Below are 26,662 nucleotides of genomic sequence, written 5' to 3'. Positions count from 1 at the left end.
CTGTGCATGCTCGCGGTTATTTTTAGTCCCTTAAAGTTTCTTTGTAACTGTTGCTCCAGGAGACATCAGTCCTGGTGCAGGCACTGCAGCAAAGGGTCCCAGGTCCCAGCCTGTCCCACAACACTTTAAAGAACTTATAGGGCTGCTTGCATTTTGCCCCCAGATCCTTGGCGTTGGGTATTAACCTCTGAGAAGCTGTGTCCCTGAGGGGAGGGGTCGAAGGAGCCCGACTTGGAGGCTGAGCTGTGTGCTGAAGGTTAGGCCCTGCGCTCTGCCCACGGAGGGGCTGGAAGGAAGGAGCAGGGTGGGGAGGGAAAGCTGTTCAACCGGTGACTGCCTGGTTGGTGCTTCCATGCTTGCTTGCCCGTTCTGGGGGCCCATTCAGAAACACTGAAGCGGGGGCTGGCAGTTGGGGCCCGGGGGAGTCAGGGGAGGGAGTGTCAAGGTCGTGAGGACCCACGGGTCTGGAGAAGGTCAGCTCCCGGGGGCGCAGAGAGCTTGGGCGGGGAAACAAGGACATCTATTGACCCCAGAATTGTGGGACAGAACAGGGTTTTAGGTGAGTTTATCTTGTCTTGCCTCAAGGGCAATCCTGGGTGCTCACGTTTTCAAATAAACTTTAAATATTAATTTAACATACACTTTCTAAACACTTGATCTTCCCAAGGCTTTTTTTCCCCTTTCAATGATGATTATTTCCCCCCCCAGTTTTAGTTATAAATGAAAAGGCAGGAATGCCATTTTGGCCCTGAAAGCATATTACTTTTTAAAAAGAAATCAAACTGACCTGCTGACAAAGTGTAAAAAAAAAAGATAGATAGGGAATGCAGTTTGGGTACTGAGACATCCTGAGCTCTGAGACGGGAAGAGCCCTAGGTTCCAGGCATCCTGGGCCCCAGCATACCAGTGTCTACTGGAAGGACCATTCTCCTGGGTAGGAGACCCAGGAGCCCACACCTCACCAAGATTTCCCCATGCAGACCCCCTGGAGGTCGAGAGAGGCCTGGGCAACTTTTATTTGTTCAGGCTTCTCACACATTAAAGAGATACGCCAGACTTTCCCGATGGCACAGTGGTTAAGAATCTGCCTGCCAATTCAGGGTTCACGGGTTCAGTCCCTGGTCTGGGAAGATCCTACATGCCGCGGAGCAGCGAAGCCCATGCACCACAACTACTGAGCCTGTGCTCTAGAGCCCGCGAGCCACAACTACTGAGCCTGCATGTTGCAGCTACTGAAGCCCACGTGCCTAGAGCCCGTGCTCTGCAACAAGAGAAGCCACTGCAATGAGAAACCCGCGCACCACAACAAAGAGTAGCCCCCACTCGCTGCAACTAGAGAAAGCCCGTATGCAGCAACGAAGACCCAATGCAGCCAAAAATAAATTTTATTTAAAAGTAACTTAAAAAAAATTTTTTTTTAAATAAAGAGATATGCCATGTTGCTGCAAACGGCAATATTTCCTTCTTTTTTATAGCTGAGTAATATTCTATTATATGTATGTACCACATCTTCTTTATCCATTCATCTGTTGATGGACATTTAGGTTTGCAGCAACATGGATGGACCTAGAGATTATCATACTAAGTGAAGTAAGGCAGAGAAAGACAGATATTATGTCACTTATATGTGGAATCTAAAAAAATAATACAAATCAACTTATTTATGAAACCAAAGCAGACTCATAGACAAAGAAAACAAACTTATGGTTACCAAAGGGGAAAGGGGGTGGAGGAAGGATAAATTAGGAGTTTGGGATTAACAGATACACACTACTATATATAAAATAGATAAATAACAGTCTTTTACTGTATAGCATAGGGAACTATTTTCAGTATCTTGTAATAATCTATAATGGAAAAGAATCTGAAGCCTGAATTTGACACTTAAAGTAACACAGTATTGTAAATCAACTATAGTTAAATTAAAAAAAAAAAAAAGATATGCCAAAACAGGGTCACAAAAATTGTGGTCCTTTAAGAATATTCACAGATGAACAGATAACTAATAAGAATCTGCTGTATAAAAAAATACAATAAGATAAAATTCAAAAAAATATATTCACAGGTGACAAATGAGAACTTTTAACAAATGCAAGCATTGATATAATCTCATCAAGAGATTATGTCTTAAGTCTGATTTAGGGCCTCAGCGAACTCGAGGACTTGGGCAGTGGCCGTGTGACAGGCCCAGCCTCTGGCCTGGACTTTGGAGACCAAGGGCCTCTTAGCTGTCCTCTGGCCCAGGTGAAGGCCAGGTCCCAGAACCCAAGGTCCTTGCTCTCCTTTCATGTAGAGGAAGGAAAAACCCCTCTACTCAGAGACCCAGTTAACTCACCTAGCAGGTTGTCCTGCCTTGAACGAGGGCCTCCTCCCAAACCCATCGGAGAACTCCTGACTTTGTGTTCTTTTTTATCAGCCCTAGTGATGGATTGGAGGCTGTCCTCTCCACACTCCTTTTCCTGATTTTTTTGACTGCCTTAGTGTCACCAGGTCCCTAGGACAAGTGGCATGTAATTAGAGAAACTGGGAGTGGGTAGGTGGCTGGCTTCTTAGCTCAGCTGAATCACAGGACTACGTTGAGTTCAACAAAAAGGTACACAGGTAACCAGTCAGGGCAGGAGGAGGGGAGTGTGCAAGGCCATGCCGAGGGGTAACTGGGGCTGTAGCTCTGGAAAAGTCTTAGGTTAGGCAGAGACACGTGGGCATATTTCATTATTCTTTAAGTGGTGTTGTGTTTATTTTATTATTCGTTTAAGTGGTGTATGATAGATTTTGAATCTCTTAAAGTGTTTAAACGTGCACTGAAGCCAAAGCAATCTTGAGAAAGAAAAAATGGAGCTAGAGGAATCAGGCTCCCTGACTTCAAACTATACTAGAAAGCCACAGTAATCAAAACAGTATGGGACTGGCACAAAAACAGACACACTAATCAATGGAATGGGATAGAAAACTCAGAGATAAACCCACACACATATGATCACCTTATTTTTGATAAAGGAGTCAAGGATATATAATGGAGAAATGACAGCCTCTTGGATAAGTGGTGCTGGGAAAACTGGACAGCCACATGTAAAAGAATGAAATTGGAACACTCCCTAACACGATACACAAAAATAAACTCCAGATGGATTAAAGACCTAAATGTAAAACCAGACACTATGAAACTCTTAGAGGAAAACATAGGCAGAACACTCTCTGACATAAATCGCAGCAAGATCTTTTTGGATCCACCTCCTAGAGTAGTAATGAAATAATGCCATTTGCAGCAACATGGATGGACTTAGAGATTATCATACTTAGTGAAGTAAGTCAGACAGAGGAAGACAAATACCATATGATATCACTTATTTGTGGAATCTTAAAAAATGATACAGGGCTTCCTTGGTGGCGCAGTGGTTGAGAGTCCGCCTGCCGATGCAGGGGACACGGGTTTGTGCCCCGGACCGGGAAGATCCCACATGCCACGGAGCGGCTGGGCCTGTGAGCCACGGCCACTGAGTTTGTGCGTCTGGAGCCTGTGCTCTGCAACGGGAGAGGCCACAACAGTGAGAGGCCCACGTACCACAAAAAAAAAAAAAAAAAAAAAAAAAAAAAAAAAAAAAAGATACAAATGAACTTATTTATGTACAAAACAGAAATAGACTCAGAGACATAGAAAACAAACTTATGGGGACTTCCCTGGTGGCACAGTGGTTAAGAATCTGCCTGCCATTGCAGGGGACACAGGTTCGATTCCTGGTCCAAGAAGATCCCACATGCCATGGAGCAGCTAAGCCCGTGAGCCACAACTGCTGAAGCCCCCGTGCCTAGAGCCAGTGCTCCGCAACAAGAGAAGCCACCACAATGAGAAGCCCGCGCGCCAATGAAGAGTAGCCCCCGCTGGGTGCAACTAGAAAAAGCCCGCGTGCAGCAATGAAGACCCAACACAGCCAAAAAAAAAAAAAAAAAAAAAAAAAATCATTAAAAAAACCCTATGGTTACCAAGGGGAAAGGTTGGGGGGAGAAATAAATTAGGAGTTTGGGATTAACATATACACACTCCTATAGATAAAATAAGCAGCAAGGATCTACCGTATAGCATAGGGAACTCTACTCAATATTCTGTAATGACCTAAATGGGAAAAGAATCTGAAAAAGAATAGATATATGTATATGTATAACTGAATCACTGTGCTGTGCACCTGAAATTAAGGCAACATTGTAAATCAACTATACATCAATATAGAATAAAAGTTTTAAAAATAATAAAAGTGCACTGCACCTCCTCACATCCCTTTAGAAACAAGATGAGGTAAAGATAAATGAGGAGGTGCGCGTGCAGGTAGAGAAAGCGGTGTATTCATGTGAACGCTTCTTTTTCTCTCCAGCATGTGGTCAATATTTGCAATGAAGATTTACTCGTTCATATTTTACCCCCCGAAACCAGACACTTTCAGATCAAGTATGTGAAAAAGGTAAGTGTCCCTGGGGGGCGTATTCTCCCCAGGTGTTCATTGCTGGGTGTGGCCTTCCGTGCTGCAGGTCTGCCCGGGGCTGCATGTAGCGTGTTGTCCCCGTGGGCCCTGGGGCTCGTCCGGACCGGAAGCCCCTTGTCTTCTAGGAGCACCGCCTCGTCCCTGGCTTGTCCCTCACGGTCACCGTTACATTTACTCCAGATGAGTGGCGATACTACTATGATTGCATCCGCATTCACTGTACGGTACGTCCCTTAATATCCGGGGTTTTGTGGGGCTTGGGGGTGGCATCAAACCTTACATCTTCAAGGGAAGAAGAGAGACGGAGTGACAAGTATGAAGTTTCTCAGCCTGATGCCTTGGGCAGCCGGTCTGAGTGGCTTGAGGGTCCTGGTCTGGTGACGTGGGTCCCAGCTGGGGAAGCTCCAGGCTGCTGAGAACTGGGGCAGAGCCAGAGACACTGCTTGCTGCTGGTTCCCACCTGCCCTGGCCTAAAAATCTCATTTATCTTGTGGTGCTGGGAGTTGAGGAAGGCTTTTCAAATAACTTAAACATCCTCCTTTAAGAGCTAGGTGAGAAGATCAGCAACAACCCCCGAGTTGTCACTGGGCACCAGCAGCAAATGTCCTCCGAGGCAGCCCTGGGGGTCTGTAGGGAGGCTATTTGTGTGGTCCCACCCCAGGGGCTGTGCCATAGGAGTTCTCGCTGGCCTTTTCCAGGTCACCTAATTCATCCCCGGCCTCTAGCCCGACGTGCTGTCAGTCCTTCCCTTAAAACTGGCGCCTCCACACCCCTCTGCTCTGGGTTCCACGCCCAGCCCTTAGAAGCTGAGAAGCCCTAAGGTTAAGAAAATTTACCTTTTCAAAATTACAGTGGAAGAGTGTGCCTTAGTAACAAATGAGCCTCAGTTTTTAAAAAGAGGGGGAAAAAAAACTAAAAATGAAACCAGAATAGTGCTTTCAGGAGGAATATTCTGTACCAAGAACAAAAATCCTTACATAGGACAGGCATTGCATAGATCACCAGGGCAGGTGTCCTGCTACTTCAGAGCATTGCTATATTAGTACCTTGTATTTATGTGGTGCTTTAAACTTTTTAAGGCCGGTGTCTGCTTTAATTCTCAAAAATACCTTTAAAGAAAGGTGGACTTATCCCCACTTGAAAGCAAAGGAAGAAAAGAGCTGTGGAGAGGTCAGAGGTCTTACCCGAGGTCACACGCTGTGCAGGTCTAGAAGCAGGCCTCTGTGCCTCTGGCTGGTCCAGTGCTAACTGTTCGGCGCTGTCTGGATCAGCTGATTCTGTGCTGCTTTCTGTTTATCTCAGGCCGCTCACGATTGTGTCTCCCTATAACTTTCTGAAATCGAAACAGATGACTGTTTTCTCATCTCTATGTGAAGGCTTTCCTGGATAATGTTGAATATCATTTCAGTGAAATACACTAAGAATTTTCTATACTTTGTTTGTAGCTAAGAAAACTCAATATTTCAACTGTTATATTTAAGGACTCAGTTTTTTTTTTTAAGGAAATGTTTTCCCTTTTTTTCTGGAAGTATTTTTTAATGATAGAAAACAAGAAATAAAGGATCTACAAATTCATCTTTGAAAATTATAGTCTTGGGACTTCCCTGGCGGTCCAGTTGTTCCAAAGCAGGGGGCGTGGGTTCAACCCCTGGTCGGGGAACTAAGTTCCCACATGCTGCGAGGCACAGCCAAAAACAAAGAAAAAGAAAAAAAGAAAATTATAGTCTTAAGCGTGGTAAACTTGACTTTTTTCCCATTAATTTTAGGGAGGTGAGACTTTGCTTGTCCCCATCCATGCCTATCCTGTCATGAATAGACTGGACTTTCCCTCATTTATAAATCTGTCAAATGTTCTACTTGGTGAAAGGTAAGTTATGAAAATGAATTACCAAACTGTCATGGGATGTGAAAAGTTAAGAGAGACTCACATAGGTAAAAACTTAGGTTTCTATTTTTCCTAATGGAAAGTTTTCCTTCTAGCTGAGTTAGACTGGACTTGTAGTTGCAAAGGCAAAGCAAACAACTAACAAACAAACCCAAGCGAGTCAAAATATCGTTAAGCGAGAAAGGAATTTATTGGGTCATCAACCTGAAAGGTGCAAGGTGGCACGCACCTTCAGGCATGGCTGGGTCTAGGGGTTTAATGGTTTGCAGGGACCTGACCCTCCCCGGATCTTGGATTTGCTGCCCTGTGCAGGCTTCTTTCTCCACAGGCTCCCCTTCACAGGGCAGGGTAGCTGCCAGAAGATACAAATACTGTTATAGCAACAGCGGTAGCTGGAGGGCCTGCAGGGTTTGGGGGTATTGGTGTCGGAGTCCCAGGGAGGCATCTCATGCCTGTATGTTAAGCAGCACCTGTTTTTGGACGGAATGGCTGCAGGGAAGGCCAAGACCCTGGACAGTCACTATGGAAGCCAAATCTCACATCCTCCCTCCTTGTTGGGAAAGCAGTTGATGACTCTAGTTGTGCTTCAAGGTGTGTCTTGTTTTAGCAGTAAATATTTACTAAATACCTACTACCAGGCATAGTGCTGTCTGTCCCTAGGGACATAAAGAAGGTGGATATTGAGCTGTTAGATACTGAGATATAATGGCCATGCCGGTTGTTAAAATCTTGTTAAATGCTGAAATATTTCTGTACTGGTTGGGAAATACATACTGTCCTGAGCCCCCGATCCCTCCCTGCCATCTGCTTGGCCCTCTCCTGCCGCCCCTCACCTCCAGTGGTCCCGTAACTAAGTTGTTAATACGTAGCCATCGGGCGGGGCGGGGACCTGCAGGACCTGGCTCCAGCTTTGTATCCAGCTAGTGGCGCACTGCCCATGAAGTCCTGTTTGGGTGGTATTTTGAATATCACCTGTGGTAAAAAGATGAATAGACACAAGTTCTCATTCTGAAGGTCTTCAGGTCTGACGGGGACAGAACCAGGACAGAACCACGTCCCTGATTAATTACACCACGTGCTGAGCGTTGTAATCAGGGCGCACACAGGGTCTTGTGCAGGCCCAGAACTGATTGGAGGGATGGGGAAAGTCCTCACGCCGAAGCAGGGGACGTCGGTTATCCACCATGGGGTGGGCTGGGAGGGTGGCAGTCCAGGCAGGGAAACAGCGCGTACAAAAGCACAGTGGCGGCAAAGAGAGTGGACTACGTCTTGCAGGTGAGGAAGCCACCCAGTGGCTGGTAGATACTAGATGCCTTGTGGCCTCGGCCCAGACAGTGAGCAAAGACTGTGGGCTTCAGCCTGTGTTTGGGGGTGAAAGCAAGTTCAGGTGCCTGCAGGCAGCTCTGAGCAAGGGCTGCAAGTTGCTAGTGTCTGGGTAGTAGAGGTAGAGAGGGGGCAACTGAAGCTTTTGGGTGCTGGCCGGGGACCAAGGTGTATGAGCTTCAGAGCCCTTGAATGAAACTCACTATCTAGATCTGACCGATCACGTTGGTTCAGCTGACATGAGATCCCATCCCCCGCCCAGCGGCTTCGCATGCGCTTCTGATGCACCATCTCTCTTTACTTATTTTTTTAAAAACAACTCTTTAAGAATGGTCAGTAAGGGACTTCCTTGGTGGTCCAGTGGTTAAGACTCTGCACTTCAAATGCAGGGGATGTGGGTTCGATCCCTGGTCAGGGAACTAAGATCCCTGCACGGCGTGGCCAAAAACTAAAATTAAAATAAAATAAAATAGAAATTCTCAAAAAAAGAATTGTCAATAAATTATACATACAAAAGGGGCTAATAGAGGTGAATCCCTCCTGGCAGGACCCACTCACTCTATGCATTTTGAGGCCAAACATAACTATTTCCTTTAAATGGGTGAATAAGCAATTTTTAACCAAAATTGAAGTGGCAGGAAGCAACTAACTTCCTAGTTCATCTGTCTTCCTCCCTCCCTCCCTCCCTCTTTCTCTCTCCCTCTTTTTCTTCCTTTCCCTCCACAAATCACTCCTTGTTTGGGCAGTAAGCAGGGCTGTCGAGGTTGAGAGCACTGGTCCATAGGCAGGAGGAAATGATGCAGACATCAGCCTTGGTTCTCATTATTATTATTTTTTTTTTTAGGGAGGTATAATTGCTTTACAATGTTGTATTAGTTTCTGCTGTACAACAAAGTGATTCAGCCATCATACATACGTCCCCCCCTCTTGGACCTTCTTAACAGATAAATCTGCCCACTTCCCTGGTGGCTTCTTTATACATCATGCCCTTCATTTGTAATCAGAATGAAAATTTCAGCAAAACAGTTTGTGAAGATGAGTTACTGTGTGTAACACTGTGATATTTTTTTAAATCTTTCAAAAGATAAGCGTGCTACTTTGTTTCTCCAAGCATTCTGGCAGCAGCACCTTCCCAAGACTTGATGCACTTGACTTAATGGCTTTTCCCCAACTTTTAACTATGCAAACTGCCCAGCACTGCATTCCATCCACCATGTCTGGTAGCAGCCCGGCGTGGGGGGCGGTGGTGGTGGTGACTATTTGAAAGGGTTTTCACCTGAAATATCCTCTATTAATCCTAGGCTGCCTTGGGGGTTGAAGGTATTATTTGGGTAGGTTCTTTATTCAACATTCATTCATTTAACAAACCTTTATTGAATGTCTGCTATGTGCCAGGCACAATGGTAGGTACTAAGGATGTAGAGATGATTAAACCCTCATCTCATGATTAAATAGGTAGTTCTTTATTTTTATTTTATTGAAGTATAGTTGATTTACAATGCTGTGTTAATTACTACTGTACAGCAAAGTGATTCATATATATATATATACACACACACACACATGCGCGCGCGCGCGCACACACACACACACACACACACACACACACATTCTTTTTTTTTTTTCCGGCTGCACCACATGACATGTGGGATCTTAGCTCCCCAACCAGGGATCAAACCCGCGCCCCCTGCAGTGGAAGTGTGGAGTCTTACCCGCTGGACCGCCAGGGAAGCTCCCTACACACACATTCTTTTTCATAGTCTTTTCCATTATGGTTTATCCCAGGATATTGAATATAGTTCCCTGTGCTCTACAGTAGGACCTTGTTGTTATCCATCCTCTATGTACTAGTTTGCACCTGCTGACCCCAAACTCCCACTCCTTCCCCCCATGCCCCCCTCCTCAGCAACCACAAGTCTGTTCTCTACGTCTGCAAGTCTGTTTCTGTCTCGTAAGTTCATTTGTGTCATATTTTAGATCCACGTATAAGCAATATCATATGGTATTTGTCTTTCTTTTTCTGACTTACTTCACTTAGTATGAGGATCTCTAGGTCCATCCATGTTGCTGCAGATGGCATTATTTCATTATTTTTAATGGCTGAGTAGTATTCCATTGTATATGTACTACATCTTCTTTATCCATTTCTCTGTCGATGGACACTTATGTTGCTTCCATATCTTGTCTATTGTGAATAGTGCTGCTATGAACATAGGGGTGCATGTATCTTTTTGAATTATAGTTTTGTCTGGATATATGCCCAGGAGTGGGATTGCTGGATCATATGGCAGCTCTATTTTTAGTTTTTTGCACCAATTTATGCACCAATTTACATTCCCACCAACATTGTAGGAGGGCTCCCTTTTCTCCACACCCTCTCCAGCATTTATTGTTTGTAGACTTTTTGATGATGGCCATTCTGACCAGTGTGAGGTGGTACCTCATTGGAGTTTTGATCTGCATTTCTCTAATAAGTAGTGATTATGAGCATCTTTTCGCGTGCCTATTGTCCATCTGTGTGTCTTTTTTAAAAAAATAAATTTATTTATTTATCTTTGGCCACGTTGGGTCTCCGTTGCTGCGCGCGGGCTTTCTCTAGTTGCGGTGAGTGGGGGCTACTCTTCATTGCAGTGTGCAGGCTTCTCATTGCAGTGGCTTCTCTTGTTGCGGAGCATGGGCTGTAGGCGCGCAGGCTTTGGTAGTTGTGGCACATGGGCTCAGTAGTTGTGGCTCGTGGGCTTAGTTGCTCTGCAGCATGTGGGATCTTCCTGGACCAGGGCTCGAACCCGTGTCCCCTGCATTGGCAGGCAGATTCTTAACCACTGTGCCACCAGGGAAGCCCTGTATGTCTTCTTTGGAGAAATGTCTATTTGGGTCTTCTGCCCATTTTTCGATTGGGATGTTTGCTTTTTTGTTGTTGAGTTGTTTGAGCTGTTTGTTAAATGGACGATTCTGATTTCTAATTTAGTGTGTTCTGAGGAAGGACACGTAACCCAGTGTGAAGTGAGTTGGGGGCAGGTGGGACGGCGGAGCTCAGACAAGACTTCCTAGAGGAGAATGCGCCTGCCCTGAGCTTTTGAAGCACGACTAGAAATCAGCCAGCAGAAGGGAACAGGAGGGAAGAAGGGTGTTTCAGGCAGTGTGGAGGCTTGGACACAGGCAGAGATGTGGAGGGCACAGCACCTGTGGACTCGTCTGGAGCGTTCGTGAGCCTGGACCTGGGTTATCAGGGCTGTGGCAGGGAAAGGGCTGAGCGAGAAGGGCCTCAGCTGCTTTGCTGGCAAATGTGCATTTCACTGAGGCCACCACTGAACAAGGGAAGCAGAGAAGTGCACGGTCATGTGTACCTTGTAGAAGCTGCACTCTGGGGACTTCCCTGGTGGTCCAGCGGCTAAGGCCCGGTGCTCCCAATGAAGGGCCAGGTTTGATCCCTGGTCAGGGAACATGCATGCCGCAGCTGAGTCCAAGTGCTGCAGCTAAGACCAGTGCAGCCAAATAATTAAATAAATATTTTTTAAAAAGAAACTGCTTCTCTTTGAAATTTGGGGCATATTATATTACATTTGATTGTCAGACTTTTCGAAGCTTACATTCATGTCATATTTGTGTGGGCTTATGTGACTATAGTAAAACTGTTTTGTACCTTTAAAATTTGCTTATAAGAGGTAAAAATACTACAACAGTCATTATAAGTATAATCATTTCACTGGTGTCTTTTAGCTAATGAATTATATCTGAAGGGTATGTGAAAGCCAGGTGTTGAATAGTAGAGATTGTGAATTGAAAGTGTTTTTATTTATTTATTTATTTATTATACAGCGGGTTCTTATTAGTTATTTATTTTATACATGTTAGTGTATACATGTCCATCCCAATCTCCCAATTCATCCCACCACCACCCCCCCACCCACTTTGCCCCCTTGGTGTCCATACGTTTGTTGTCTACATCTGAAACAGTGTTTTGAATTAATTATAAATGTTGCTGACATATTGTTTATTTTTCAAAATTTGGATTTTTTAATTCTCTTTACCTACCTCAGTTATCAGTGAGTTTCAGAAGGGGGCTTTGAGGTATAATCTTATGTTCTACTTGGTACTGTAGCAATTTCTATATATAGTGTAACAACTCTATTAAAGAAACACATCATGTACTTAACACTGCTGTGGAGAAGGGCCTGGGACACCTCAAAAGCAGGCACTGATTGCAAGTATTTAAATGTAGTAGTGGGGCCTTAGGTTCCTTAGAAGCAGAAACAAGGATTCATTGCACCTGACTTATTAAGGCATAACCCATAAAGGAGTGCAGGACAGGCATGGGGGTGCCCAGCCCCTCAGCCAAGGGCACTTCTCTGGAGAAGGCCAAGGGGAGAGTCCTCAGCGCCGCCCTCCCAGAGCCGGGCGATGGGTCCACCAGCTGGCCAGGGAGAGGGCATGCAGCATCACCACAAATCCACAGCAGGCGGACGGGCCCTCGATTCACACGCCCGCCTGTCCACCCTCCGTCCGGCTTCATCGGGCTCTGGAATTGTCCTCTCTGGAGTGATGGTGTGGATTTGTGCGAGGTTGAGCTGATGTGAGCTGCTGCCCGGCAGAGGTGACGGTCTCCCGATGGATGGCGGTGTCATGATGGAGAGTGTGGCGTGACTACGTGGCGGTCCGTCTCTGGGCCGCCTTCCCTCCCGGGAGAGAGGGGCGTTTGAACGTGACCACGCACACACTGTTCAAAGGTTATTTATTGTTTTAGCGGGTGTGACACTGGGATAGTTGCTGCATTACTTATGTAGATTTTTCTTTTTTACATTACATGGTAATGTACACTATTCTGATACATATAGTACATAAAATAAGAGTCTTTAGAACAGTTATGCACGAGACATGCAATACTGGATTTATACATTAGGTCCCAGGATGTGATTAATTGGAGGAAAATAACGTTGGACTAGGCATTTTGACTACAGGAACCAGAAGTTATATAACACAGAGTAGACACACATCTGGTTTGAAGGGCAGATGCTAAATATTATCTGTGAGGAAACACTCCTCCCACAGGGGCGGGCTGGCTGCAGCCACTGCTGGGTGCGTAAGAAGCGGCAACGCCTCGTCTGTGACCAGTCTCACTGTGGTCCCAAGGTCCCAAGCGTGCCCTCACCTGAGAGCCTGTCAGCCCTCGAGGCTGCACTGCAGTCCGGCTCCTGCTCTTTCTCTGCCTCGGGCCCGCAGCCCCCAGTCCCATGGGCTCCACTCGTCACTTCCTCAGGGGCTGCGGTGAGGTCCCGCTGCAGGACCAGGAACGACGCACCTGCACGTGCTGCCTCTCTGCACTTGTCCCAGCTGCTCGGCAGCTGCTGCAACCTCACCCACTGTTCCCCCAGCCCGCCCGCCCGCCCAGAGGGCCAGCACGACCTCCAGCCGCACCACCAGCCTGTCACCGTGTCTTGTGAGGTGGGGGCCTGGCTGCTGGCAGCTGTACCTCTGGCTCCTTCTCCCATCTCATCCCCTCAACCTCAGTCTTTCCCTTTGCAGCTCCCTGTGGGGAGTGAAGCCCAGGGTGGTTCTCTGAGGAAGTTTTAGATTGTTGGGGAGGGTGGGGCCTCCCACCAGTCCTGTCTCGGCTGGTGCAGTTTATCCCTCAGCCTGCCACGCATCCATCCGTCCTGAACTTGTGGCTCTGATTTCATTAAACTGCTGACCTGCTTCATTTGGTCCACATGGTTGGGGCCCCCATGATTTATTTTTTGTAAACATTTCAGGCTTGTGGTTGCCAAAGGGGAGAGGTGGGGCGGGGGTGGACTGGGAGTTTGGGATTAGCAGATGCAAACTATTATGTAAAGAATAGGTAAACAACAAGGTCCTACTCTAGAGCACAGGGAAGTATATCCAATCTCCTGGGATAAACCATCATGGAAAAGAGTATGCAAAAGAATGTATTCATATGTATAACTGAGTCACTTTGCTTACAGCAGAAATTAACACAACATTGTAAATCAACTGGACGCCAATAAAATAAATTTTAAAAATTTCAGTTAGTTGCCAACATTTAGAAATCAGAAGATTGCACATGAAAATTCAGATTTACACTTTTTGTTAAAAAAAAGGGGGGGGGGCGAGATCCAGCAGTACTAGGCACACATTCCTGCATGACCACAATCAGTTCCTCAGGGAGGGACTGGAAGCTGCCCTTTCAGAGGGCAGTGCCTTTGCCAGGCCGCCGCAGTCCCCACCGCTCCCTGTTAACCTCACACGTAGCCCTCTCCTGTTACTGTCACCTGCCTGGCCTGCAAGGACCCTCAATAAAGAAACTAAAAGGGAGACGAGGCAGTGCAGTGTCTAGATTCCAATCCAGGCTCTGCTTCGTGATGGCTGTACGACCCTGAAAGTGACCCCAAAAATTAGGGTGTTTTTTTTCAAGTCAAGTTTTTCTCACAAAATGTTGAATCCCAGACTTTTGACTCCTGGAGAGAGCCATCAAAAGGCTGAAAACCTGAAATTTGGGAAAGCAATACTGACCTTATTAGAGCCTAGCTTGAAAATTGTAATACTCTGCTTTTCTCCCTTCGATTTTGTGCAAATTTTTAAAAAATTTTATTTATTTATTTATTATTTTTGACTGCATTGGGTCTTCTCACTCAAAATTCTTACAGACTGCAATTTCAGAACCAAAAATATTTGAAAATACTCTGCTTTGCTTTAAAAACTCATTTCTCATTCCACTGCCAAGTGAGTTTTTGTCCTTATAATTGCTTGTGGGTGAGCGGCGGGGACTTGGAGCTGCAGCCGGGCACCGGGCCGGCAGGACAGGTCATTCATCTCCAGCGGAGTGTGTTTTAACACCTTCAGTGTGGGCTTGCTTCTCCTTTGTCTCCTAAAAGAGGAAAAGGCCGTCAGTAGTTCTTAGTATATCCTCTTATCTTCTCCCAATAAGTGCTATATTTTTCTCAACTAAAAAGGAAATCGATCTGCAGGAGGCTTTTCAAGCCTTTTCAAGGCCTTTTTGGTGATGGTTGCATAACAGTGTGAATGCACCTAATTCCACTAAAGTGTACCTTAGAAATGTGTAAAATGGTAAATTTTATGTTATGGACATTTTACCACATTTTTTAAAAAGGTGTTTAACCAGTATGAATAGGATACATACTGTCTCTGCAGGCAACATGTCATCTGGTCACCTCTAAGTTTTCCAGAATTCAGTTCCCTTCCACCCCCCAGAGAAATACCATAACTTCCTTTACCAGGTATGCAAAGGGGACCTCATTTAATCCCCATTGTTACCTAGTGATTTCAGCAGAACTCCACCGTTTCCTAAACTACTGGGGTGTGGGTGAGGGTGAGGTTCTACCAGTAGGGAGAACTAAGTAGAGTTGGTGAAGGAATTGAAGTAAGGGCAAGAAAGGAGCTTGAAGGCCAGGCCAGCAAGAGAAAAAACATCAAACCTCCCTGACACTTTGATTCTTTATCGGTCTTTGCCTCTAACACTGGTCTAAGCCTAGTCTAAAATGAGTGTGGCGTTTAATTCTGTAAGGACAAAAGAATAATTAGACGTCTGTTCCCTGAACGTTTCTTTATGTGAATTTGTGCTTGTCTTTATTTGACTGTATCATTAAGGATCATGTGTCCACTGTGCTTCTGGCTTCAGGCCCCAATCCCAATGAACTTAATTGTGTCTTTGAAAACAAGATAAGCAGCCGATGAAAGTTCACAAGAACAGAAATCATCTGAGATAAAAGAGCATACTTTGAAATCTGAAACATAATTTACTCTCCACTCTGTATCTTTTCAAATTGTGGCCCATTCATTTGGGGGTTTGGGGGTCTGGCTTATCCGGCAACTAATCCTTATGTCTCATTTCTTCCTGTTTTTGTTGGTCACATTCTGAATACAGCCATGTACATCTCAAGCTTAAAGGAAAATAACTGGCCAGGCCCCAGATTTCCCCCTTCCTCTCCACATGCATGCCAGGACTTGAGGGGAGGTGGGTAACATCTAAGAAAAGATCTTGGGACTTTATAAGCCTTTGTTGCTGATGGCCTAATTAAAGGACACGTCTTTCAAAAAGCTCAAGAAATAAAGCACAGAGGGATCAGGGTTTTTTGTTTGTTTTTTGTTTTGAATTTTATTTTATTTATTTTTTTATACAGCAGGTTCTTATTAGTCATCCATTTTACACACATCAGTGTACACATGTCAATCCCAATCGCCCAATTCATCCCACCACCACCCCTAGCCCCCACCACTTTCCCGCCCTGGTGTCCATACGTTTGTTCTCTACACCGGTGTCTCTATTTCTGCCCTGCAAACCTGCAAATGCCCTGTACCATTTTTCTAGGTTCCACATATATGCGTTAATATACGATAATTGTTTTTCTCTTTCTGACTTACTTCACTCTGTATGACAGTCTCTAGATCCATCCACGTCTCTACGAATGACTCAGTTTTGTTCCTTTTTATGGCTGAGTAATATTCCATTGTATAAATGTACCACAGCTTCTTTATCCATTCTTCTGTCGATGGGCATTTAGGTTGTTTCCATGACCTGGCTATTGTAAATAGTGCTACAGTGAACATTGGGGTGCATGTGTCTTTTTGAATTATGGTTTTCTCTGGGTATATGCCCAGTAGTGGGATTGCTGGGTCATATGGTAATTCTATTTTTAGTTTTTTAAGGAACCTCCATACTGTTCTCCATAGTGGCTGTATCAATTTACATTCCCACCAGCAGTGCAAGAGGCTTCCCTTTTATTCACACCCTCTCCAGCATTTGTTGTTTGTAGATCTTCTGATGATGCCCATTCTAACTGGTGTGAGCTGATACCTCATTGTAATTTTGATTTGCATTTCTCCAATAATTAGTGATGTTGAGCAGCTTTTCATGTGCTTCTTGGCCATCTCTATGTCTTCTTTGGAGAAATGTCTATTTAGGTCTTCTGCCCTTTTTTGGATTGGGTTGTTTGTTTTTTTAATATTGAGCTGCAACAGATGTTTATATATTTTGGAGATTAATCCTTTGTCCGTTGATTCGTTTGCAAATATTTTCTCCCATTCTGAGGGTTGTCTTTTCATCTTGTTTGTAGTTTCCTTTGCTTTGCAAAAGCTTTTGTTTCATTAGGTCCCATTTGTTATTTTTTTTTAAATTTCCGTTACTCTAGGAGGTGGATCAAAAAGATCTTGCTGTGATTTATGTCAGATTTTTCTTCCTATGTTTTCCTCTAAGAGTTCTATAGTGTCCGGTCTTACATTTAGGTCTCTAATCCATTTTGAGTTTGTTTTTGTGTATGGTGTTAGGGAGTGTTCTAATTTCATTCTTTTACACGTAGCTGTCCAGTTTTCCCAGTACCATTTATTGAAGAGACTGTCTTTTCTCCATTGTATATCCTTGCCTCCTTTGTCATAGATTAGTTGACCATAGGTGCGTGGGTTTATCTCTGGGCTTTCTGTCCCGTTCCATTGATCTATATTTCTGCTTTTGTGCCAGTACCATACTGTCTTGATTACTGAAGCTTTGTAGTATAGCCTGAAGTCAGGGAGTCTGATTCCTCCAGCTCCGTTTTTTTTTCCCCTCAAGAGCTCTTTGGCTATTTGGTGTCTGTTGTGTCTCCACACAAATTTTAAGATTTTGTTGTTCTAGTTCTGTAAAAAATGCCATTGGTAATTTGATAGGGATTGCATTGCATCTGTAGATTGCTTTGGGTAGTATACTCATTTTCACAATATTGATTCTTCCAATTCAGGAACATGGTATATCTCTCCATCTATTGGTATCATCTTTAATTTCTTTCATCAGTGTATTATAGTTTTCTGCATACAGCTCTTTTGTCTCCATAGGTAGGTTTATTCCTAGGTATTTTATTCTTTTTGTTGCGATGGTAAATGGGAGTGTTTCCTTAATTTCTCTTTCAGATTTTTCATCATTAGTGTATAGGAATGCAAGAGATTTCTGTGCATTAATTTTGTATCCTGCTACTTTACCAAATTCATTGATTAGTTCTAGTAGTTTTCTGGTGGCATCCTTAGGATTCTCTATGTATAGTATCATGTCATCTGTAAACACTGACAGTTTTACTTCTTATTTTCCTATTTGGATTCCTTTTATTTCTTTTTCTTCTCTGATTGCTGTGGCTAGGACTTCCAAAACTATGTTGAATAATAGTGGTGAGAGTGGACATCCTTGTCTTTTTCCTGATCTTAGAGGAAATGCTTTCAGCTTTTCACCATTGAGAATGATGTTAGCTGTGGGTTTGTTGTATATGGCCTTTATTATGTTGAGGTAGGTTCCCTCTATGCCCACTTTCTGGAGAGTTTTTATCATAAATGGGTGTTGAATTTTGTCAAAAGCTTTTTCTGCATCTATTGAGATGGTCATATGGTTTTTCCTCTTCAATTTGCTAATATGGTGTATCACATTGATTGATTTGTGTATATTGAAGAATCCTGCATCCCTGGGATAAATCCCACTTGAACATGGTGTATGATCCTTTTAATGTGTTGTCGGATGCTGTTTGCTAGTATTTTGTTGAGGTTTTTTGCATCTGTATTCATCAGTGATATTGGTTTGTAATTTTTTTTTTTTTTTTTTTGTAGTATCTTTGTCTGGTTTCGGGATCAGTGTGATGGTGGCCTCATAGAATGAGTTTGGGAGTGTTCCTTCCTCTGCAATTTTTTGGAAGACTTTGAGAAGGATGCGTGTTAGCTCTTCTCTAAGTGTTTGATAGAATTCACCTGTGAAGCCATCTGGTCCTGGACTTTTGTTTGTTGGAAGATTTTTAATCACAGTTTCAATTTTGTTGCTTGTGATTGGTCTGTACATATTTTCTATTTCTTCCTGGTTCAGTCTTGGAAAGTTATACCTTTCTAAGAATTTGTCCATTTCTTCCAGATGTCCATTTTATTGGCATAGAGTTGCTTGTAGAAGTCTCTTATGATGCTTTGTATTTCTGCAGTATCTGTTGTAACTTCTCCTTTTTCATTTCTAATTTTATTGATGTGAGTCCTCTCCCTCTTTTTCTTAATGAGTCTGGCTAATGGTTTATCAATTTTGTTTGTCTTCTTAAAGAACCAGCTCTTAGTTTTATTGATCTTTGCTATTGTCTTCTTTGTTTCTATTTCATTTATTTCTGCTCTGATCTTTATGATTTCTTTCCTTCTACTAACTTTGGGTTTTGTTTGTTCTTCCTCCTCTAGTTCCTTTAGGTGTAATATTAGGTTGTTTATTTGAGATGTTTGTTGTTTCTTGAGGTAGGATTGTACTGCTATAAACTTACCTCTTAGAACTGCTTTCGCTGCATCCCGTAGGTTTTGAATCGTCGTGTTTTCATTGTCATTTGTCTCTAGGTATTTTTTTATTTCCTCTTTGATTTCTTCAGTGATCTCTTGATTATTTAGTAATGTATTGTTTAGCCTCCATGTGTTTGTGTTTTTTACTTTTTTTCCCATGTAATTGATTTCTAATCTCATAGTGTTGTGGTCAGAAAAGATGCTTGATATGATTTCAATTTTCTTAAATTTACTGAGGCTTGATCTGTGCCCCAAGATGTGATCTATCCTGGAGAATGTTCGGTGCTCACTTGAGAAGAAAGTGTACTCTGCTGTTTTTGGATGGAATGTCCTATAAATATCAATTTAATCTATCTTTTCTATTGTGTCATTTAAAGCTTGTGTTTCCTTATTAATTTTCTGTCTGGATGATCTGTCCATTGGTGTAAGTGAGGTGTTAAAGTCCCCCACTGTTTTTGTGTTACTGTCAATTTCCTCTTTTATAGCTGTTAGCAGTTGCCGTATGTATTGAGGTGCTCCTATGTTGGGTGCATATATATTTATAATTGTTATATCTTCTTCTTGGATTGATCCCTCGATCATTATGTGGTCTCCTTCCTTGTCTCTTGTAACATTCTTTATTTTAAAGTCTATTTTATCTGATATGAGTATTGCTATTCCAGCTTTCTTTTGATTTCCATTTGCATGGAATATCTTTTTCCATCCCCTCACTTTCAGTCTGTATGTGTCCCTAGGTCTGAAGTGGGTCTCTTGTAGACAGCATATATATGGGTCTTGTTTTTGTATCCATTCAGCGAGCCTTTGTCTTTTGGTTGGAGCATTTAATCCATTCACATTTAAGGTAATTATCGATATGTATGTTCTTATTATCATTTTCTTAATTTTGGGGGGTCTGTTTGTGTAGGTCCTTTTCTTCTTTTGTGTTTCCCACTTAGAGAAGTTCCTTTAGCATTTGTTGTAGAGCTGGTTTGGTGGTGGTGAATTCTCTTAGCTTTTGCTTGTCTGTAAAGCTTTTGATTTCTCTGTCGAACCTGAACGAGATCCTTGCCGGGTAGAGTAATCTTGGTTGTAGGTTCTTCCCTTTCATCACTTTAAATATATCGTGCCACTCCCTTCTGGCTTGTAGAGTTTCTGCTGAGAAATCAGCTGTTAACCTTATGGGAGTTCCCTTGTATGTTATTTGTCATTTTTCCCTTGCTGCTTTCAATAATTTTTCTTTGTCTTTAATTTTTTCCAATTTGATTATTCTGTGTCTCGGTGTGTTTCTCCTTGGGTTTATCCCGTATGGGACTCTGCACTTCCTGAACTTGGGTGGCTATTTCCTTTGCCATGTTAGGGAAGTTTTCGACTATAATCTCTTCAAATATTTTCTGAGGTCCTTTCTCTCTCTTCTCCTTCTGGGACCCCTGTAATGCGAATGTTGTTGCATTTAATGTTGTCCCAGAGGTCTCTTAGGCTGTCTTCATTTCTTTTCATTTTTTTTTTCTTTATTCTGTTCCGCGGCAGTGAATTCCACCATTCTGTCTTCCAGGTCACTTATCCGTTCTTCTGCCTCAGTTATTCTGGTATTGATTCCTTCTAGTGTAGTTTTCATTTCAGTTATTGTATTGTTCATCTCTGTTTGTTTGTTCTTCAATCCTTCTAGGTCTTTGTTAAACATTTCTTGCATCTTCTCGATCTTTGACTCCACTGTTTTTCCGAGGTCCTGAATCATCTTCACTATCATTATTTTGAATTCTTTTTCTGGAAGGTTGCCTATCTCCACTTCATTTAGTTGTTTTTGTGGGGTTTTATCTTGTTCTTTCATCTGGTACATAGCCTTCTGCCTTTTCATCTTATCTGTCTTTCTGTGAATGTGGCTTTTGTTCCACAGGCTGCAGGATTGTAGTTCTTCTTGCTTCTGCTGTCTGCCCTCTGGTGGATGAGGCTATCTAAGAGGCTTGTGCAAGTTTCCTGATGGGAGGGACTGGTAGTGGGTAGAGCTGGCTGTTGCTCTGGTGAGCAGAGCTCAGTAAAACTTTAATCTGCTTGTTTGCTGATGGGTGGGGCTGGGTTCCCTCCCTGTTGGTTGTTTGGCCTGAGGCGACCCAACACTGGAGCCCACCTGGGCTCTTTGGTGGGGCTAATGGCAGACTCTGGGAGGGCTCATGCCAAGGAGTACTTCCCAGAACTGCTGCTACCAGTGTCCTTGTCCTCATGGTGAGCCACAGCCACCCCCGCCTCTGCAGGAGACCCTCCAACACCAGCAGGTGGGTCTGGTTCAGTCTCCTATGGGGTCACTGCTCCTTCCCCTGGGTCCCGATGCACACACTAATTTGTGTGTTCCCTCCAAAGAGTGTAGTCTCTGTTTCCCCCAGTCCTGTGAAAGTCCTGCAATCAATTCCCGCTAGCCTTCAAAGTCTGATTCTCTGGGAATCCTCCTCCCGTGGCCGGACCCCCAGGTTGGGAAGCCTGACGTGGGGCTCAGAACCTTCACTCCAGTGGGTGGACTTCTGTGGTCTAAGAGTTCTCCAGTTAGTGAGTCACCCACCCAGCAGCCATGCGATTTGATTTTATTGTGATTGCGCCCCTGCTACCATCTCATTGTGGCTTCTCCTTTGTCTTTGGATGTGGGGTATCTTTTTTGGTGAGTTCCAGTGTCTTCCTGTCGATGACTGTTCAGCAGTTAGTTGTGATTCTGGTGCTCTCACAGGAGGGAGTGAGAGCACGTCCTTCTACTCCGCCATCTTGAACCAATCCTCAACAGAGTTTTAAATCAAGGGATCAGTTTTAAAGAGAAAGTCAATAGGGAAGAAGACGGCAATGCTAACAGTGAGATGTTCTTAGCTCTTGGTTGCTATTAGAGACCGAGAAGAGAGGTATAGTATTGCAGTTAAGCATCCTGGGGTCCTGGCTTTAATTTCCACCTCATCTCTTATTAACTGTGTGTCCTTGGACGGCCCCACAGGTCAGTTTATTTGTCCATGAAATGGGCATAGTAATATTACTCACCTCACAGGGTTGTTGAGAGGGTTAGCTGAGGGGCAAGCACAGTGTGACCGGGACATATGAAGGGCTACTACCAAAAAGAGAAAAAAGACTTAAAAATTGCCAAATTATTATTCCAACCAGAAATGGGGTAAGGTAATCATTCACTAAAGGAGAAATGGGATGAGAAAGAGAGAATGCTGTTTGGGTCCATTTTTTCCTTACTGCTTTGTAACAAAACACCCTACAAGTAGTGGCTTAGAGTAACAGCAGTCATTTGTTTTGCTCCTGGATCTAGTATGTGAACATGGCCTGATGGAGAAGGCTGCTTTGCTTCGTGCAGAGTTGGCGGGGGGCTCAGACACCCACTTCCTGAGATGGTCCACTCATGCGCTGGCCATTTTCTGGGCTCAGCTGGGTGGAGGGCGGGAGCCTCGGTTCTCCCCATGAGGGCCTCTCCACAGGCTGCTTGGGCTTCCTGAGGGCATGGCAACGAGCTGAGTACCCAGGAGGAGTGGGAGACGGCAGTTTCCCAGGCGTGGCCTTTAGAAAGCAGTACAGCATCATTCCACCACATTCTAGTGGCTGAGTGGCCAGAGAGCCCAGACTCCAGGGAAGGAAACCTCCCAATAGAAGAAATGTTGAAGAGTCCATAGACTTTTTTGTTGTTGTTTGTTTGTTTTTTAGTATTTATTTATTTGGCTGTGCTGGGTCTTAGGTGCCACGTGCAGGCTCTTAGCTGTGGCATGCAGGATCTAGTTCCCTGACCAGGGATTGAACCTGGGCCCACTGCATTGAGAGCACAGAGTCTTAACTGCTGGACCACCAGGGAAGTCCCAATAGATGTGTTTTTAAACTGCCATAATATGTAGTCCCCAAGCTTGCTCAGATTTGATTTTCCCACGAGTCTTCTGTACATTTGGAAGGGATTGGATGTCACACAAACATCACTGCTGTCCACATCTTCTGATCTATAAATGGTTCCTGTATCAGTGAGTAGTTGACAGAGGAGAAGTCCTGCTAAACTGACATGTTATAGTCTACATTACAGTTTAAATTATACATATGTCTCTGTGGGAAGGCTTCCCTTTATCCTGATGGTGTTTCTCTCAAAGTTTTGTACATGTGTAATAGCTAACGATTAATTTATTGTGCTGTCTGAATCCAGCATCTTGTAATAAGTTAGCATTTGTCATGCTTATTATTATTACCGAGCCAAACTTGGGTCTGCTCACCCATGTGCAGCAAAGCCAATCTACTGACACCGGGTGGTGGTGAAGGAAAGTGCAGCATTTATTGCAGGTGCCAAGCAAGGAGTCCAGGCAGCTAGTGCTTAAAAGGGCCAGACTCCTTGGAAGCATTCAGGGAACGTTTTTTTAAAGACAGGGTGAGGGAGGGGGATTGTGGGGTGTGTGATCAGCTCGTGGGCACATTCTTCTGCTCAGCTGGTGGTGCGGTGATGGGGGGGTCAGTGTCATCAACCTTCCAGTTCCAGTGGGTCTGGGGTCTGTGTACCTGTGGGCAGCGTGCAGTTAGCTTCTCCCACCTGGCGGGGGTTTCAGTATCTGCAAAGCAGCTCAAAGAACATGGCTCAGAATATTCTCTGCAGCCCTTGAGGAGGAACTAAAGGTCCTTGAGATTGTATAATAGCTAAACTGTTACTGTTTTGTCTTGCTTTACGGTTTTCCTTTCTTTCTGCATTTTCTCACTTCTCTTATTAAATTTACTCTTTGGAACTCAGGGAAGGCCTAGGAGGCTACAGGTTTTCTACAGCAAAGAGGCAGGTAGAGGATGTGAGTGGGGTGGTGTCTGTTCCAGGAAGGCCCCACGGTATCCTACTCACATACATTATCAGTTATTACCATAATTCTCCAAAAAGGAGTCCAGCACTATTGATGGCAAGGTGGTTCACTCATTCCACTCTCTAAACATTGAGACTTTTTAATTGGTGAGGAAATTTGATTTTCTGTTATATACAATAAGTTCACAGGATCATTCATTCTCTCAAGAAATCCTTGATTACTCCTGAGACAAACACAATGTTAGATTTTAGGGTAAATGATAAAATAAGATCAGAGTAAAGTAAAAACAAATGTTATATAATTTACTAGAAATTACTGTGGTGTCTGGCCCTCTACTTGCATTTATTTAGAGAAGGGACAAGAAAGAAATTTGAGTTTATATTATTTTATAATATTTACTTTCTGTGAGGCAAATTTATACTCTTCTAATAGGCACAGAGTTTGTACATGATCATAATGTAAGTCTAGTATTTAAAAGGTGTGGGTTGGATTCTACTAAAAATAAGGAATAATTATTTTAAAATACTTAATATATTTTTATACATAGCCTTAGAATGTTTGATTAAATGTTTAAATACTAAAGTAGCAGGGGACTTCCCTGGCAGTCCAGTGGTTAAGACTCTGCGCTTCCGCTGCATGGGGCACGGGTTCGATCCCTGGTGGGAGAAGTTCCGCATGCCTTGCCGCAGTGCGGCCAAAAAAACACCACATAAAGTATCAGGGATTAAAGTTGTCATTACCTCCAAAAGGGCTAACTTCTATCTGCTTTACTATTTTAATTGACTGCTTTCTATAAGTTATGGAAGAACTCTTAATTCAGGCTCCTATTTGCATCTGAAGATTAATAGGCATAAGATATGTATATTTATTCACGTTTCTTCACTGCAGATCACTTTTAATTGTATTTAGCAATGGGGATTTAGTTGATAATTTTTAAGTTCCCCCAGAATTTAACGGTATTCTGTTTCTTGACATATGGAAAACTTCTAAAAAAAGCTAAACTTCATATTTGCCAAAACTGCTCTTGACCCAAATTAATCTAGACTGTCCTTGATTTATGATGAAGGAAGCCAGCCACACTAATTTGACATCCGTAATGTGAACAGCAGCAATGAAAGCAAAGGTCAGTGCTTCCACTGAATTTGCATTCCTTGCACTGCTGTGTCTCTTTCTGAATCAAGGCCCTTGGAATTTTGCGCCCTTAAGGAACTGTTTGTTTTTCCAACTGGTTAATGCATCAGGAACTTGGCTTCATGTAATCATCATTAAACAAATACTCTGACACTTTTTCTATGGGAATTATCAGAGCTCTGAAATTAGCTACAGATTAGGCATACATAAAAAGCCCTAGCAGCTTTTGTTTGTTTGTTTTAGTTCCGGAAAATGCAAACATTCAGCTTCTAGCAGGAGAAAATGCAAACATTCAGCTTCTAGCAGGAGAGCCCTGAGCAGCTGCTGGGGCAGCTCTGAGCAGACCCGTGGGGGTACTAACTGGAGGACCACGTAGCTCACGTGGCCTCGGAGTCACCGGCCTGATCGTCAGGGACCAGGTTTGGGCAGTTTATGCTTCACGTTGACCATTACCCAAAGCTGCTTACGTCTTGAAAGGCATGTGTAATTTGTAATGTCAGTTTTATCTACCCAGTGCTGTAAAGGACCTGATGCTCAGTGGGGCCTGAGTGTCTGTTGGGTTGAATTGCCTTGAAAATATAACGACTCTTATGTACCCTGTATTTCAGAATTAGAAAGCAGCTCAGAGTGTTAATTAAGATGGATGAACTGATACTTCTAGTAGAGGCTGATTTAGGACAGAGTCTATGAGTTTGGTAAGACAAGACAAAGCAAAACAAACCAAAACAAAAACTATGAAGCATTCATCTCACTGTTGGCTGAAGTGATTACTCTGTATAAGGACCCTTATCTAGAATTTATATCAGTGGATGTAATTGACAAAATGAATATCTAGAATTTCCAAATTAATAAGAGAACAGAACAACCCAATAGAAAAATGGGCAAAGAATATGCATAGGCAGTTCACAGGAGAGGGAACCCAAATGGGTACCCACGAGTAGAAGCTCAACCTCCAAGAAATGAAAAGGAAAATAAAGTGAGACACCATTTCACCCCCATCGGGTTGGAAGAAGTCAAAGTGTCTGAGAATGCTGTGCTGGTAATCAGATGCTGCCTGTGGAAGAGTAAATCGGTCCCAGCGCTTTGGAGGGTGTTTTGGCCGAATGCAGTGAAGCTGATGTTTTCACCTTACTGCTAAGCAGTAATTCCAGTTCTTGGTTGTAGCTAGAGCAGCTCTGGTCCAGATGCATCAGGAGTCCCACCCAAGGACTGTCCCCACCACGTTGCCGTAGCGAAAGGGTGCAAAGAACCTAAACGCTTCCAGCGCGCGAGTAGCGAAACAAGGCTGATGTCCTCCTACGATGGATGACTCATCACTGGTTAAAACGAACGAGCAGAACTTCAAGGGTCAACCGCAAAACCATAGTGCTGGGTTTCAGAACCATATTGTTGAAAACAAATAAGTATTATACATTGTCTGAGTGCATACGTATGTGGTGATACTGTAAAAATCCGTGAGATGGATGGTGAATCCAGGTGAGGTCACCCCTGGGAAGGCAGGAAGGAGCAGAGGACCCGGGAGAGGGGACAGGGAGCTTCAGCTCTTCCGCAGTGTTTTACTTCTTTAAGAATATGACATTGACTTACCCAAAGCAGAAGATTTGATAGAGGTTGGTAGTGGATAAAGGGATCTTTATTTTATTTCTCTCAATATTTTTCTTTATACTTGGAATATTTCAGGTATGTTTAAAAGGTAATGAGTTTAAAGCCAAATGAAAATGCTCGTGGCATCGTTTTTCAAACCGTGCTTGCCCTCTCCTGTATCCCGCAAGCTCCCGCTGACGAAGGGCGATTTCACTTCGCTCGGGCAA

At 43.7% G+C, this 26,662-nt stretch overlaps 1 protein-coding gene across 3 annotated transcripts in view; it reads left to right on the top strand.

Annotated features, from left to right (window-relative positions):
• Positions 1 to 26,662, top strand: part of CFAP221 (cilia and flagella associated protein 221) — a 72,967-nt gene that overhangs the window by 10,003 nt on the left and 36,302 nt on the right. For 2 of the 3 annotated variants that reach the window (XM_059054916.2, XM_067025903.1), the window contains 3 exons: positions 4,368 to 4,454; positions 4,601 to 4,699; positions 6,242 to 6,342. In XM_059054916.2, the coding sequence (XP_058910899.1) occupies positions 4,368 to 4,454; positions 4,601 to 4,699; positions 6,242 to 6,342 (287 nt within the window). Of the gene's footprint in view, positions 1 to 4,367; positions 4,455 to 4,600; positions 4,700 to 6,241; positions 6,343 to 26,662 lie in introns of those variants that run through there. The other variant, XM_067025902.1, reaches the window with a different exon arrangement.

This window comes from Kogia breviceps, chromosome 2 (genome assembly GCF_026419965.1).
Source record: "Kogia breviceps isolate mKogBre1 chromosome 2, mKogBre1 haplotype 1, whole genome shotgun sequence".
Classification (NCBI taxonomy): Eukaryota; Metazoa; Chordata; class Mammalia; order Artiodactyla; family Physeteridae; genus Kogia; species Kogia breviceps.
The sequence above is the reverse complement of the archived record's forward strand: the minus strand, read 5'-3'. Positions and strand labels throughout refer to the sequence as shown.